This window comes from Mastigoproctus giganteus, chromosome 8 (assembly GCF_048544385.1).
Source record: "Mastigoproctus giganteus isolate SK-2022 chromosome 8, ASM4854438v1, whole genome shotgun sequence".
Lineage (NCBI taxonomy): Eukaryota > Metazoa > Arthropoda > Arachnida > Uropygi > Thelyphonidae > Mastigoproctus > Mastigoproctus giganteus.
Window position 1 is genome coordinate 40,306,896 of NC_143582.1, and position 17,720 is coordinate 40,324,615.

General features: G+C 38.0%; 1 protein-coding gene across 1 annotated transcript in view; it reads left to right on the forward strand.

Annotated features, from left to right (window-relative positions):
- Window positions 1-17,720, forward strand: part of c12.2 (von Willebrand factor A domain-containing protein c12.2) — a 574,487-nt gene that overhangs the window by 355,098 nt on the left and 201,669 nt on the right. The window contains exon 26 of the mRNA XM_090380213.1: window positions 6,061-6,157. Coding sequence (XP_090236339.1) covers window positions 6,061-6,157 — 97 coding nt within the window. The remainder of the gene's footprint in view (window positions 1-6,060; window positions 6,158-17,720) is intronic.

The window sequence follows — 17,720 nt, forward strand, 5'->3', positions numbered from 1 at the left end:
GATAACACCAATCATGAGGTTTTAGTCTTCCCCAGGACTTCTTGATAGAATAGCTTCACAGATTCTCTATCCTTCTGTTAACAGATTTAGCTTTATCTGGAAGATCATGTGTTCTGTGATAACTTCTGTATAACTCTGATGAATCTGAAATGCTGTTCGAGACATAAAATGCAGACATTGTTGGGATTTCTGAGACATGGTGTCACTTAGATAAAAGAAATGCGGAATTTAAATATGGGGAGTACAATGCATACAGAAAGGACATAGTGTTTACTTTCAAGCAGCACCAGGGCTCCCCCCCCAGCTCCGTATACAGAAATGACATATGGGATGGGGGGGTTATGCTCTTAGTTAAGAAGTACAAAAATCTAAGGCAGTGCATCCAGTTGATGTGGGTAGCCAGTGGAATGTTGAGTTAGCTTGGTGTGACATAAACACTGGGAAAACAAAAATGAGAGTAAGAGTGTGTTATAAGTCTAATACAGAGAAATAGAGTGGGTGGGCCACTAAATTAGAATGTCTTATAATGGGGGAATTTAACTTTCCAGATATTGGCTGGAACTTGTGGGTTGGTCACTCACAGATTAGAAACACTTTTGTGGATTTATTGATGACTGTTTTCTCCAGCAGCATGTTACAGAGGCAACAAGAGGGAATACTACCCTTGATCTGATTAACAGTAGTGATTATTCATGCATTAAATATCTGCAGATAAAAGAACCACTAGGCGGCAGTGATCAGTGTATTAATTTGGGATTTACTTAAAGGTAATTACCATCAAGTGTAAAGGGAAGGGTTTTAGCTTTCATAAAAGTCACTACACTGGTCTCAGACAGTTTTTAAATTCTATACAGCAGGACAAACTAGTGTTACCATCAGAAAATTCTAAATAGGAAGTGTTCAAGGAATTAATCATAGAAGCTACTAGACTTTTCATGCCTACTAAGAAATGCTCTTCAAGATATAGATCTAAATGGATGTCAGATGAACTGATGAAACTCATGAAAATCGAAGCCAACTGGAGTTGAACATTAAAATCACCAAGGAAAATTACCTCACTATTAGAAAAGTTGGACTGGAGACAGTCAAGTTAGAAAGTGAGGAAGTCAAAGAGCTCCAAGTGATTAGTGGAGTTGGCAGAACAGTAGAGATAACAGACAAATGCACAAGTACCACCTTTGAGGCAAAAAGAATAATATAGGAAATAATTTGGGCAACTGAGATGAGCAGTGGTTGAATCAACTGATAATTGAGATTCTGTCAGAAAAAATACATGGGGTTTAGCATACTGTAAGTGAAAATGGGGGCTTAGAGGGGAACAGGTATCCTGTGTGTTATCAGACACTCAGCCTAAAACACTGATGGATCCAACATCTCTGTATTACAGAAGATTTAGGAGAAGTCTGGTTGGCCTGCCTCCCTAAAATCCACTCATGCACACCTTCTCGATGGTAAGCCCTGTTACGTCACTTAGGTGGCAATGAACGTGTCGAGTGGTTCTCTTCAAGACGCCTGGTCAGCGTGAAGAGGAAAAGACCAAACCCTCCAGCATATGACAGCACGACAAAACAAATGGCCCTCAGTCCCCAGCAGTTTTCACTCTCCCTCTTACGGCAGCGAGAGGATCAGAGTGGAAGCAGAGGGTGCTAAGAATCTGTGGGTACAACCAGGCTGCCATGCACGGAAACTGAACTTGGCCTGTTATAACATAAGATCACTCATCGGTGAAGACAGGATATTAGAGCTGGAAAAGGAATTAGAAAATGTGAATTGGAATATCATCGGTTTGGCTGAAAGAAGAAGAAGAAATGAATCACTTATAAGTTTATCAAGTGGAAATCTGCTGTACACCAATAGAAACAGTGAAAGGAGTGAAGGTGGAGTTGGGTTTCTGGTCCATAAAGATTTTAAAAACAACATTTTGGAATTCAAAAGCACATCACCAAGGGTGTCAAGACTAATACTCAAGATTTCTAAGAGATACAAGCCAAAAGTTATAATGATTTATGCACCAACATCGAGCCATGATGATGAAGAGGTTGAAGAAATGTACACCGAAATTGAGAGTCTTCTAGATGAGCAGAAAACCCACTACACTATTATTATGGGGGACTTCAATGCTAAGGTTAGAAAAAGACAAAACAGCACAGAAAGGGGAACTGTAGGAAATTTTGGAATTGGTGGAAGAAATGAAAGAGGTGAAAGACTTGTAGAATTTGCAGAATCTCAAGGACTGTCAGTAATGAACACTTTTTTCAAGAAAAGGGTGAACAGAAAGTGGACATGGAAAAGTCCAAATGGATTAACAACTAATGAAATCAATTTCATCCCCACTAACAGAAGATATATCGTGAATGATGTTACCATCCTGAATAAGGTAAATGTTGGAAGTGATCACAGAATGGTAAGATGTACACTTGATATAGATGTAAGAAAAGAAAGGAAAAAAACTGACTCAAGTAAATAATACAAAGGTCTTTGAGATAACAGAAGAGGAGAAAAAGCAGTATGCACTGGAACTTAAGAACAAGTTTGAGCTTCTGCAGACTGTTCAGGACCAAGATATCTACGAGGAATACTACAACTTTCTGAAAGTGATAAATCACAAAAAAATCTATAGGTAAAAAGAAATCCAAAGAGGAAAAAATTAGTCAAGAAACACTTGTCATGATGAACAAAAGACAACAAATGAAGAGCAAGATAAATGCTGACAAGGAGAAAATTGAGTATACTGAGTTATGCAAAGCCATTAGAAAGAGACTCAGAGAGGACATAAGAAGATTTAACATAAGAAAAGTAGAGCAAGCATTAAGGGAAAATACAGCACTTAAATCAGCAGCCATGAGTAAATACAGGAAGACAAATGATACTGAAACTGAAGAATAGTGATGGTGTACTTATAAACAGCAGAGAGAGCATAATTCAAATAGCAGAAGACTACTATAGAGAATTATAAAAGGAGCGAGGGAATGATGCCAGCAGTGAGAAAGATGGATTGCAAAGTAGCAACACATACGACATACCCGATATTCTTCCTGATGAGGTAGAACATGCATTGAAGAAAATGAAGAATCGGAAAGCCCCGGGGGAAGATGAAGTTACTGTAGAGTTGTTAAAATTGGGAGGAAGAGACATAACACAAAAACTGGCAAGGCTCTTCACAAAGTGCATTCGAAAAGGTGTGACGCCTAAGCAGTGGAATAATGCAATCATAGTTTTGCTGCATAAGAAAGGAGATAAATCAGAAATTGGAAATTATAGACCAATTAGCTTGTTATCCCACATCTACAAGTTGTTCACAAGGGTCATTACTTACAGATTGGAAAGAATACTTGATGAGAATCAACCAAAAGAGCATGCTGGCTTTAGGACAGGATTCTCAACTATGGATCACCTTCACATAATATCACAGCTAATGGAGAAAGCAAATGAATATAAAACACCATTATGCCTGGCATTTGTGGATTATGAAAATGCATTTGAATCCATACAGCATAAGGCAATGTTTCAGGCACTAGAAAGACAAGGCGTAGATACCCCACATATTATGATTTTGAAGAAAATATATGAGAGTGCTACCTCCTTTATTAGACTAGACAAAGACAGTAGGAAATTTAAAATCGAGAAAGGAGTTCGACAAGGAGAGACACTATCTCCGAAGCTGTTTACTGCTGCCCTTGAGGAAGCTTTCAGAAGATTAGACTGGTCGCAGAAAGGAGTCAATGTGAACGGAGAGTACCTAAACCATTTACGATTTGCAGATGACATTGTGGTCATAAGCCACGATCCCAAAGAATCAGAGGAAAACCTTAATCAGTTATGCACAGTTAGTAAGGATTTAGGACTAAAGATGAATATGGCTAAAACAAAAGTAATAATGAACAAGTATGCCACAGAAAGGGAAATAATGATTGAAGGAACAGTAATTGAATAGGTGGAGTCATATACTTATCTGGGACAAGTTGTTAGCTGAAATAATGGTAAATGGCTGGAAGTCAAGAGAAGAATAAATTTTGGAAGAATAGCATTCAAGAAATATAGTCACATACTGAAGAGCAATATCCCAGTTTGTCTGAAACGTAAAATAATGAACCAATGTATACTCCCCACCATGACTTGTGGAAGTGAAACTTGGGCACTCACCAAAAGAATGGAAGAGAGGCTGATAACTACACAGCGAAGAATGGAACGAATTATATTGGGAATCAGACTGTTAGATAAGAAGAGAAACATATGGATTAGGCAGCACACTCAAGTAAAGGACATTCTTATCAAAACTAAAGAACTAAAATGGTCTTGGGCAGGACACATAGCTCGAAGACATGATGACAGATGGACTAAAAAAATAACAGAATGGTACCCAGGAGGAGCTAGAAGAAATCCTGGAAGACAAAGGCGGAGATGGATAGATGAAATTCATGAGTTTGTGGGTAGTAAATGGATGGCCAGTGCTCAAAACAGAAGGAACTGGAAAGTTGCTGGAGAGGCCTTCATCCTGCAGTGGATTGAAAATGGCTGATGATGATGATGAAGTGGAAATGGACATTGTTGAGATTAGAACTGAGACCACGTATAGTTGTGAAATGAATTAGGAAGTGTTTGGGAGGTTCACAGACGTTTAGTGTGGTGACTAAACATCTGTGGGGCGATCTGCTTTTGGCGTCTAAGACTTTGAATGGATTGAGAAAGCTCAATGCTAATGGGATTCTCCCTCCTACTCAGACCTCACACAAGGGACCATAAATTCAAGTTGAGGAAGGATAGTTGCAGAATAGATGTGCAGAAGTTTGCCATTAGCAAATGGGAACAAACTTCTGTAAGTTGACAGTTTAAATGAATTCGAGCAAGAACTAGAAAAACTATTGAAAAGAATGAATAGGTGAAATGCGAACTGTCATGTTTTTTTTCTTCTTCTTCTTTGGCTAATTTTCTGTAAACTTGCTTTCTTGCATCATTTGCCACTGCTAATGCTAACTCAGAACCCAAAGGTGTAATTTTAACTTTATTGAAAATAAAATGAAAGGTATGTTGCTTTGTTTGTCACTCATTGAATACAATGCTTTCTAGATAAAAGGGAAACACATTGAGGATATATGTTGTGATGTGACTTTGGAACAAACTGTGAAATTCAATCATGTCAGTATAAGGCAACAATACTTTTCATCATAGTATTCCTGAATGCAACCTCTAAATAACCTACATAATTTCAGTGGCCTGCATCCATCTGTAGGAAAAATAGTCAACTGTTAAGAGGCCATGTTTGTTTATACTCATCCTGTGTATGTGTGTGAAATATTTGTTCTTGCATAGTATGAAATTCAAGTGTTTAAAATTTATAACAGATATATTTTTGGTGACTGGGTTGGATTTAGTCATATGTATCAAAGAATGATTTGTCATAATCTAAAGCAGCGAGGTGATCTGATAGAGGTGTATAAAGCCTTGAATGGTTTAAGCATGCTCAATGCTGATGGGATTCTTCCTCTAGCTCAGAAAAATCACCTGAGAGGGCATAAATTCAAATTGAGGAAAGACAGATGTAGGATAGACGTGCGGAAATTTGCCTTTAGCCAGTGGGTGGTTGGTTGGTGGAACAGACTGCCATCCCTTGTGGTGGAGGTTGATAGCCTAAATAAGTTTAAGGCTCAGCTGGACAGGTATTTTGAACGAACAGAGGGGTGAAGTGGAAGTGGGTTTTTTTTTTTTTTTTGGCTGATGCTGCATAAGCTTGCTTTCTTGCATCAAATGCCTCTACTAATGCTAATGCTAAATTTTTGCAAAGTTTCTAAGCCTGTCCAAACTAATAAATGCTCCATTTGTTTATATTGAATTTTCTGTGTGTCGTCTTTATTTTTATGCTTTAGTTGATCAATTTTCAAATTCAAAATCATGTGATGCCTAAATATGGTGATTGTATTCATTATCAAAATGAATATAATTACCTTCTCCCACTTTATGAATGTGCTGGAGATATTTTGATTGTAATGTTCAGTTTATAATTATTATTATTATTATGAAAGCTAAATATTTTCAGAACACTTTTCACTCTCTTTCCTTAAGAATTTCTCTTCCAAATCCATCTTTAATCTCCCACTGGAATCTGAACTATAAGCAAGCAAAAAGATGTGATATATCTTCACACAGCATCCAGTTAAAGGCAAGTATTTTTCACTTTTAAATAAATTTGAATACTAGTTTAATTTTAATTATTCTTATGAAATTTTTATATTTATCCTTAGATTAGTTGGAGTAGTGCCAACTAAAGATATGCTGGGGTTATGATACAGTAATGCTTTTTTTTTTTTTTTTTTTACATTATGCTATGTTTGTCATATTTCTCCTCTCCTCAATTTAATTTTATACTCCACGTGTGTTGAAATAAAAGACTATAATTGATTCATATGAATAAAAAAATGTTATTATACAGGCATACCTCGAATAACGAATAGGATGCGTTCCACGAAATTACTTCGTTAAGCGAAACTTCGTTTTCAGAGGTAAAAATACTATGGCCAGAATAGGGATACGTTCCTACCTAAAGAAAATGAAAAGCTTTTTTTTCGAACAAAGAAAAGTTTTATTAAATAAACAGTCAACTTACATACAAAGTGAAATCACATTTTAAAATAGGAGTCCAAAGTTGATTGCTTATGCTTTTTTTCTCTTTCATTTAACAATTGCCTATAGGAGTTATTGCATTTAACACTGATCGCTTAACAATAAAACTTCTTCCTAAATCAGGATCATTTTCACTAAAAAAATTTAAAACGTTTTCAATGTCATTTAAGCACCTTTTTAAATCTTTGGTTGTTAATACTTTTTCGGCAGGAACTTCTTTAACTTCGTCTTCATTATCTTTGTCTTCGTTGCTAACAAGGTTTTCGAAATCTTCCACTGAAAAAACCATCATCTACTGCATTCAATAAATTTCTAACATCCTCTTCATCGACATTTTCGAAACCTATTGATTGAGCCATCTGGATAACTTCATTTCTAATTTCTTGGATGCTATTTTCTTCTTCTAGTACAACTTCTGGCCATATTTTGCGCCAAACTCCATTTAAGCATTTCTTAGTGACTTCTTTCCAAGAACTATCAATGTTTTCAATTGCATTTTTAATGGTGTAGTTTTTCCAAAAAGTTTTAACTGTCATTTCCTCTTTATCCTCTAGTTCATTTAAATTGCTTAATGTTCGACGCAGATAATAAGCTTTAAATGATGCTATTACTTCCTGATCCAATGGTTGAATCAGGGAAGTTGTGTTTGCTGGAAGAAACACAACTTTGACAGGAATGCATGTCCAACGTGTTAAGATCAGTAGGATGTCCCGGAGCATTGTCTAACAACAAAAGAGCTTTTTCTTCAAAGTTGTTTTTTTGACAATACCGTTTTACTTCAGGACAAAAGTGGTTAACAAACCAATCAGTAAATAACTCCTTGGTAACCCACGCTTTTCTATTTGCTTTCCATATTACAGGTAAATTCATTTTTATGTTACTGTTTAACGCCCTCGGATTTTCTGAATGGTAAACTAATAACAATTTTAATTTATAATCGCCAGAGGCATTTGATCCAAAGAGTAACGTTAAACGGTCTTTAGCTGCTTTGAACCCAACAGCTGATTTTTCTTCAATAGAAATGAAGCTTTTTGTTGGTAGCCGTTTCCAGAACAAACCGCTTTCGTCAACACTGAAAACCAAATTTGGTGGAAAATTTTCACGTTCAATTATTTCCTTTATTTATTATTTCTGGAAACTTATTTGCAGCTTTTCCTGTTAATTTTACACTATGAATCCTGGCCCGTTTTTTAAATTTCTCGAACCAACCACGAGAAGCCCCAAAGGTTTCCGTAATTTCTTCAATTTGTTTAGATTTCAGGTGATTAAACTGGAATATTTTTTTTATGTTAAATGGGGTTTGAAATTGCGGACTTCATTATATCGAAGCTTCATTATCAGAGGTAACGTTAACCGAGGTATGCCTGTATACAGTAAATCCCTGCTATTCGCAGTTGCTGATTTAACATAAAATGAAACCTAAAAAAATGTGAATTTTAAAGCGCCGTGAACATTTTCCGCCATAAAAAAGCATGGGCATGGCTAAAATTATCTTTCCCAGTCAAAACAGCGCTCAGTGGGTGGGGGGAGAGGGGTGACAAAATTGCGAGCGTGGATGTTTCTCGCTAATCCTTGTTCAATATGTGTTATGCACTTGTCATGGAAGGTTTCGTCGTTTGCTTTTAATTTATATGCTTATAAAATTGAATAAATTTATCAATTTATAAATTGATATGCTTACAAAAGTGATAAATCTACCGTTTTGCAGTGTAAAACACACTTTTTCGAGTGTGTTAACGGAAGAAAGTGACTTTATTGTGGACAAGTTCTTTCTAACCCGTACAAAAATATGGCTGCAAATAACAAGGGAAATGTAAAAAGATCAAAGAAGGTGATGACATTAGCGAATAAAATTGAGTTATTAGACAAAATTTCTAATAGTGAATGTGTCTCCTCAGTGGAAAAACATTATAAAATCAATGAGTCAACAGTACAATCAATCAAGAAATCGGAAGAAAAAATCTGCCATAGTGTCCGTGAAAACGTGCTAATTATTTCAAAAATTTGCTCTCTAACTCGTGATGTTAAATTAGAAAAAATGGAAAAAGCTTTAAATCTGTGGATAGAAGACCGAACTCAAAATAAAATTCCGTTAAGTTCACTCATCATTCGTGAAAAGGCAAAACTCCTTTATCAACACTTTAGCAAAACTGGTGATAACACTGGCGGGATAAGTTTTAGCTAGCAAAGGCGCTGGTTTGAAAGATTTGTTTGAAATTTCTAATAAATATTACATTTAATATTAAATTGTTTCTTTCTTATGTGGCATTTCTCAGGAACGTAACCCCGCTATTAGTGGGGGTTTACTGTACTATATTGAATTCAACAGTAAAATTATCTGTTTACCCTTGTAGTAGTGCTTCCTTTTTTTCTTTAGAGTATTTGAAAATGCAGTCAGCAAAGCTGATTTCTTATATAGCTCCCATTTTCAGATTACATTTTTATAAATAATTTCATTCCAGACTTAATTTATTTAGTTATTTTTTAAGACAATAAAAAGATCAAAAACCTAAATTACTGGAACTTGTCTTCCAACTGCTTATGTATTAATCTCATGGGTTCCTTCAGTCTGTACGATTGGTTGATAGCACTGACGACTTTTTTTCCACATCTCTCTGTTGAGTGCCAGCTTCTTCAAGTCCTGGTATGATCTTGTTGTATCCCTTTGCAGTTGCTTTATGAAATTGTTTCTCGGTTGCACTCTGGGTCTAATTCCATTAATCTTTCCTTCTATAATCAGGCTTAACATTTCACTGTATCTTAGGTTGTGTCCGAACCACCTTCCTCTTCACTCCTTGATTAGGTTTATCATTTTTCGTTTTTCTACCAGCTCTTCTACGACTTCTTCATTGGTCTTTTTTCGGTCCAGCTTATTTTCTTGAATTTTTTCCAGCACCACATCTCAAATGCTTCAATTCTCTGTCCATCTCGTGTTTATCGTCCAGGTTTCAGATGCATATAGGGTCGTGTTCCAAACATAGAATTTTAGAATTCTTTTCCTTATATGCTCATTCAAATACTTTGTTGTCAGAATTTTTTGTTTTTGCTTGCCCAATTCTTGCCTTTATTTCATCAGTGCATCTTGTATCTTGACTCAGCATTTGTCCTAAATATTTAAATTTTGCTACTTGTTCAATATTATTGTTTCCTCTTTTGATGTTCATTGCTTTGGGGTCCTTTGAGAATGTCATGCACTTTGTTTTGTTCATGTTAATTTTCATATCATAAGCCTTCGCTGTGTGTTTGATCAGCTGTAACAGCTCGATCAGGTCACTCCTTCTGATTGCTACAATTGCTTGATCATTTGCAAATTTTATTGCTTTTATTTGTTTGCCATTTATGGTTACTCCTAAATTGCTGTTTCCAAGGGCTTCTGCCATCATTTCCTCCACATAGATGTTAAATAGGCCTGGTGAAAGTAGGCAGACTTGTCGTACTCCTTTTTCTATTTTTGTTTGGTCTATTTCCAAGTTATCAATGTATACTATGGCTTTCTGGTCTTTGTTCAATGTTTTTATTAAGTTTAGTATGTTTTCGTTTATTCCTATTTTTTCCAGGATTGAGAAGAGTTTTGACCATTGTATTCTGTTGAAGGCTTTCTCATAATCAATGAAGCAAATGTAAAGATATTTTTCCTAAGTCAATAAATCTCTCTTCCATGAGCCTTAGGGCTGCGATGGCATCTCTTGTGCCCTATCTTTCCTGAAACCACATTGGTCGGGTTCTAAATATCTGTTAATTTTGTCATTGATTCTCTGTTTTATTATTTTTAGTAGTATTTTGGATACATGCGGGATAAGGCTGATAGTCCAGTGTTGGCTGCATTCCTTGGTATTGTGTTTTTTGGGGAATGGGATCATGACTGCTGTGCAGTGATCTTCAGGCCACGAACCTTCTTCGTACATCCGGTTTTGAGAACGAGAGTAGCCTGTGCGGACGTGGCTTATTGGAAGGAAGGGGATGAATCAGATTGGTCCACTTGATATTGATGGGTCAACTGTTGATGATCCTGCTCAGGTAGCTAACAAACTAAATGAATATTTTGCATCGACATTCACACATGAGGAGTTATTCAGCAAGGGGAATGCCAGAGGTGTATTCAACTCTAGCAGTAAGCTACAGAATCTTGAAATAACTGAGAGTAAAGTGGAGGAGAAACTGTTGAAGATAAACGCAAGAAAGGCACCCGGGGTGGATGGGATCTATCCAGTTATATTAAAGGAGGCAGCAAAGGAAGTAAGCAAACCCTTAGCCATAATTATGAGAGCTTCCTTGGACTCAGGGGAGGTACCCATAGACTGGAAATGTGCAAATGTGACCCCAATTCACAAAGGAGGATCAAAGGCTGACACAAGTAATTATAGACCTGTGAGCTTAACTTCTGTTCCAGGAAAATTAATGGAGGCACTGGTTAAAGAAGCACTGCAGGATCATTTAGACAAGACTTCAGTTATAGCTCAGACACAGCATGGTTTTGTTAAGGGGAAGTCTTGCCTGACCAACTTGATTGGATACTATGATGCAGTCACAAAAGAACTGGATGCAGGGAATAACTTTGATATTATATACTTGGATCTTAGAAAGGCTTTTGATACTGTTGCACATGGAAGACTGCTACACAAATTGGAGCAGTGTGACATTGGAGGCAAATTGCTGCTATGGATAAAGGGGTGGTTGAGTGGGAGAAGACAGAGAGTGGTAATCAATGGACACTGCTCATCGTGGACTAATGTTATTAGTGGAGTCCCTCAGGGCTCAGTGTTGGGTCCATTATTGTTTTCTGTATTTATAAATGATATTGATGATGGTATATCAAGCTTAATGTCCAAGTTTGCAGATGATACAAAGGTTGGCAGGGTTGTCAAGGACACTACTGACACTATGCTGCTGCGACAGGATCTGGAAAGGTTGAGCAGATGGGCTGAGAGGTGGCAAATGAAGTTTAACATTGACAAATGTAAAGTACTACACATGGGAAACAGCAACCCCAGAGCAACGTATCAACTCTGTGGTACTACACTGACAGTGGTAGAGAATGAAAGGGACTTGGGGGTGATTGTGCAGGCAGATATGAAGTTCTCTGAGCAGTGCAGACGGGCTGCAAGAGTAGCTCATGGAGTATTGTCAATGATATACAGGAATTTTTCCAGCAGGGATAAGGAGGTGATTATTCCATTGTATAAGGCAATGGTCAGGCCACACCTAGAGTACTGTATACAGGTCTGGAGGCCTCATTTCAAGAAGGATGTAGAGCTGCTGGAACGAGTACAGAGAAGGGCAACAAGATTAGTGAATGGAACAAAGGGGTGCTCTTACGAAGAAAGGCTTAAGTTTTGCAAATTACAGTGTCTGGAGACTAGGCACCAGCGAGGTGATCTGATAGAGGTGTATAAAGCCTTGAATGGTTTAAGCATGCTCAATGCTGATGGGATTCTTCCTCTAGCTCAGAAAAATCACCTGAGAGGGCATAAATTCAAATTGAGGAAAGACAGATGTAGGATAGACGTGCGGAAATTTGCCTTTAGCCAGCGTGTGGTTTGTTGGTGGAACAGACTGCCATCCCTTGTGGTGGAGGTTGATAGCCTAAATAAGTTTAAGGCTCAGCTGGACAGGTATTTTGAACGAACAGAGGGGTGAAGTGGAAGTGGGTTTTTTTTTTTTTTTTTTTTTTTTTTTGGCTGATGCTGCATAAGCTTGCTTTCTTGCATCAAATGCCTCTGCTAATGCTAATGCTATTGCCGCTCCTGGAACAGAGAAGTTTTTTTTGATTTATTTTCTGTTTTATTAGATTAAATTGGCATATTAACTTATTTTCTAGAGTAGCTTTGTATTCCTAGTTACGATACTTAGTTTAAAGTTTAACTTAGAGATTTTGTAGGTATTACTTAGTATCGGTAAGGGTATCAAATCCACGTGTTACAAGTTGCAGCTCCGTTGAACGAGAGGGTTTTTTTTTTTAACCATATTTAGCTGATTTATTAACCAATTGTTATATCAAATTATTTTCTGTAAGTAGCTAGTCAGGATCCTTAGTTTACTCTGAATTGAGACAGCGAGATTTGGAAATTAATCGATACTTAAGTGTCCGTAGATTTACCGTTCGTAAATTGCCGCCATTGTTACGCGATACAAAATATCTCGAACTAGATAGCATAAGCTTAGTATAGTATAGTACATAATATAATATTGTCAATTAATCAGTAAATCTATTAATCTTGTTGGACTTCATTGTCAATTAAATTATACTTTTAACTATATACATATAACGACTTAGATTACGTAACATAAATAATTAGCAAAAATAAATAATTAATACTTAACTTGATACGGAAGTTATATAAAGGGATTTCGTAGATAACACTCGATACTGAAACATAAATATAGCATTATAACTGTGTTGGCACACAAGTTTAGGGTTTTAATTTTGTACTGAAATTGAAATTTTATTGAAATTAAATCGAAATCATGACTCAGACCAGAGCAGCAAAGCAAAAGGCTCAAGCTAATGGGAGTGCTGTGGCTCAGGGGAGAACTGAGGGGAGGGCAGTTGCCCTCTGAATCACAGCCTTTTAAAATGCGCTATTTGCTTGATGTTTGTGGAGCAGTCAGGTACGGGACATGATACTGCCATGGGGGATGTCCTTGTATGTGCACGATGCAAGGAGTGTAAGGAAATCAGGCGACAACTCAGCGTTGTTATGGGCCTATATGAGAGCTTCAAGGACAAGGTGGATGCCCTCGAAGGATTAAAAGTGAGGGCCCATCAAACTCTCAGCTGCCCACATTGGCAAGTTATGCCCAAGTGCAAGCTCTTGCATTGGCAAGAGCTTGCACTTGGGCATAACGCAACACAGCGGAAACCCCCAAGGCAGAATGCGCTGGTCCCAAAGGAACTAGTAGTTGTTGGTGACTCTATTGTCAGGGAAACGGGAAACATGCTTTGTAAAAAGGATAGGAGGTATAGGACCAGGGTATGTCTGCCAGGGCAAAGGTTGATGATGTTGTAGAGCGGATATCATATTTTAAGGGCACAAAAGGTGATATAGTTGTACACGTTGGCACTGATGATATTAAGAGTAGGAGACCGGCGGAATTACTTAAGAAGTACAGGTCACTGTTGAAAAAAAGCCGTGAATTAGGGTTGAATTTGAAAGTGTCTGCAATTCTGCGCAGACACGATAGGAGGGAATATATAATGAGAGCCCTGTCCATCAATTCGGCCCTGGAAAGATTGTGCAAGGCTCAAGGGGTAGAATTTTTTTCAGCCTGGTCTGTACTTGTTAATAGGAGAGACTGCTTCTACAGGGATGGGATACACTTAAATAGAAAGGGTGCAATAATGTTTGCTGATGCTATCGAGGCAGTGTTAGGTGGGTCGGAAAACTGCTAGCTTGGGGGGATACAAGGACTAATAGATTAACAGTAACCACTGGCAGAGGTGAAAGTGACTCTTGCACTGCTTCTATTGGAATGAGCAGCAGCTTGGAAAATAAGATGCAGGATATTTCAGAGATTGCAGGGAGTCATTGGGGTACAAGTAAGCACATGGGTTGTGTTAGGGTAGCTAAGAAAAAGAACAGGTGTATGTATACTTGCGTGTACACCAATGCTAGGAGTTTGGTAAATAAATTTGATGAATTTGAGGATATTGTTGGGATATCAGAGATGTGGTGTCACACAGATATAAGGAATGCAGAACTGGAATTTGGTGAGTACAACGTCTACAGAAAGGATAGACAGGATAAGAAGGGAGGAGGGGTTATGCTATTAGTTAAGAAACATATAAAATCCAAGGAAGTGAGGCCAGTCGACATCGCTGGACAGTGCAGTGTCGAGTCAGTTTGGTGTGACATAAGCAATGGGAGATCAAAATTGAGAGTAGGAGTGTGGTATAGGCCTAATGACTCTGATGAGTATAATAAGAAACTGTACAGGGAAATAGAGTGGGCCAGTAAATGAGAGAGTCTTATAATGGGGGATTTTAATTTCCCAGATATTGACTGGAATTTGTGGGTTGGTCACTCACACACTAGCAAAGCTTTTGTGGATTTATTCGATGATTGTTTTGTTTGTTGGTTATTTGGTTTTTAGGAGCATTAGCAACTAAGGCCATGTTGCTCCGGGATATGCGGTGGTCATTCCCTGATCTTTCCGCATCCTCCATATTTGGTGGTGACATGCTCGAACCCCGGTCTAATCAAGAAGCGTGTGCTACACACTGCTGCTCCTTCCCACCTGGCTACAGAGGTGCCCCAGGATGATTGTTTTCTACATCAGCATGTTCAGGAGGCAACTAGAGGGAGAAATACTCTTGTTTTTAATTATCAGTAGTGATTCTTCATGCATTAAGAATCTGCAGATAAAGGAACCACTAGGTGGCAGTGATCATAGTGTGCTGAAGTGGGGTTTACTGAAAGAAGGAGCTGCCATCAGGGGTAAAAGGAGGTATTTTTGCTTTCATAAAGGCGACTACGATGGTCTGAGACAGTATTTAAATTCTATACAGTGGGACCAACTGATGATGTTACCAAGTAAATTCAAAATGGGAAGTATTCAGTGAATTTATTTTGGAAGCTACTTGGCTTTACATACCAACTAAGAAATATTGTTCAAGGTTTAGGCCTAAATGGATGTCAGATGAGCTAATGAGACATATGGAGGAGAAGAAAAATGCATGGGATATATATATATAAATTAATGGGTGACATGGAAGCCTGTGATAGATATAAGCTGGTCTGTAACCAAGTCACAAAGGAGATTTGGCAGGCAAAGGCAGATTATGAGAATTCCTTGGCAAAGGATGGAAGGAAAAACAGAAAAGAGTTCTTTACCTATGTAAACTCTACAAGGAAATGGATGAATCAGATTGGTGCACTGCATATTGATGGTTCAACTATTGATGATCCTGCTCAGGTGACTAACGATCTAAATGAGTATTTTGCATCTACATTCACAGATGAGGAGTTATTTAGGAAGTGGAATGCCAGTGGTGAAGTAAACTCCGGCAGTGAGCTAGATGATTTTGTAATAACTGAGAGGAAAGTGGAGGAGGAATTGTTGAGTATAAACATAAAAAAGGCACCTAGGGTGGATGAGATCTATCCAGTTATATTAAAGGAGGCAGCAAAGGAAGTAAGCAAACCCTTAGCCATAATTATGAGAGCTTCCTTGGACTCAGGGGAGGTACCCCATAGACTGGAGAAGTGCAAATGTGACTCCAATTCACAACGGAGGATAAAAGGCTGACACAAGTAATTATAGACCTGTTAGTTTAACTTCTGTTCCAGGAAAATTAATGGAGGCACTGGTTAAAGAAGCAGGATCACCTAGACAAAACTTCACTTATACCTTGAACACAGCATGGTTTTGTTAAGGGAAAGTCTTTCCTGATCAATTTCATTGGATACTATGATACAGTCACAAAAGAATTGGATGCAGGGAATAACTTTGATATTATATATTTGGATCTTAAAAAGGCTTTTGATACTGTTGCACATGGAAGACTGCTGCACAAATTGGAGCAATGTGGCATTGGAGGCAAATTGCTGCTATGGATAAAGGGGTGGTTGAGGGGGAGAAGACAGAGAGTGGTAATCAATGGACACTGCTCATCGTGGACTAATGTTATTAGTGGAGTCCCTCAGGGTTCAGTATTGGGTTTTTATTGTTTTCTGTATTTATAAATTATATTGATGATGGTATATCAAGCTTAATGTCCAAGTTTGCAGACGATACGAAGGTTGGCAGGGTTGTCAAGGACACTACTGACACTATGCTGCTGCAACAGGATCTGGAAAGGTTGAGCAGATGGGCTGAGAGGTGGCAAATGAAGTTTAACATTGACAAATGTAAAGTACTACATATGGGAAACAGCAACCCCAGAGCAACTTATCAACTCTGTGTACTACACTGACAGTGGTAGAGAATGAAAAGGACCTGGGGGTAATTGTGCAGGCAGATATGAAGTTTTCTGAGCAGTGCAGACGGACTGCAAGAGCAGCTCATGGTGTCTTGTCAATGATATACAGGAATTTTTGTAGCAGGGATAAGAAGGCGATTATTGCCTTGTATAAGGTAATGGTCAGGCCACACCTTGAGTTCTGTATACGGGTCTGGAAACCTCATTTCAAGAAGGATGTAGAGCTGCTGGAATGAGTACAAAGAAGGGTAAAAAGATTAGTGAATGGAATAAAGGGTTGCTCTAACGAAGAAAGGTTAAGTTTTGCAAATTACCGTGTCTGGAGACTAGGCACCAGCGATGTGATCTGATTGAGGTATATAAGGCCTTGAATGGTTTTATCATGCTCAATGCTGATGGGATTCTTCCTCTTGCTCAGAATAATCACCTGAGAGGGCATAAATTCAAATTGAGTAAAACACAGATGTAGGATAGATGTGCGGAAATTTGCCTTTAGCCATCAGGTAGTTGGTTGGTGGAACAGACTTCCATCCCTTGTTGTGGAAGTTGATAGCCTAAATAAATTTAAGGCTCAGCTGGACAGGTATTTCGAACAAACGGAGGGGTGTAATGGGAGTGGTTTTTTTTTTTTTTTTTTTTTTTTTTTGGCTGATGCTGCATAAACTTGCTTTATTGCATCATATGCCTCTGCTAATGCTAATCTCCAGTTGCTACCTCTCAGCCCATCTACTCAACTTTTCTAGATCCTGTTGCAGTAGCATACTGTCATTAGCAACCCTGCCAACCTTCGTATCATCTGCAAACTTGGACATTATGCCTGATATACCTTCATCAATATCAATAATACAGAAAACAACAATGGACCAAACTGGGGGGGGGGAACACCACTAATAACATGAATACACGAAGAGCAGTGTCCATCAATTACCACTCTGTCTTCTCCTACTCAATCATCCCTTTATCCATAGCAGAAATTTGCCCTTATGTCATACTGCTCAAATTGTACAGTAGTCTTCCTTGTGCAACAGTACTAAAAGTTTTCCTAAAATACAAGTATATGATATCAAAATTATTTTTTGCATCTAGTTCCTTTGTGACCACATCATAGTATCCAATCAAATCGGTCAGAGAAGACTTCCCATTAACAAATCCATTCTGTCTGAACAATAACTGCAATCTTGTC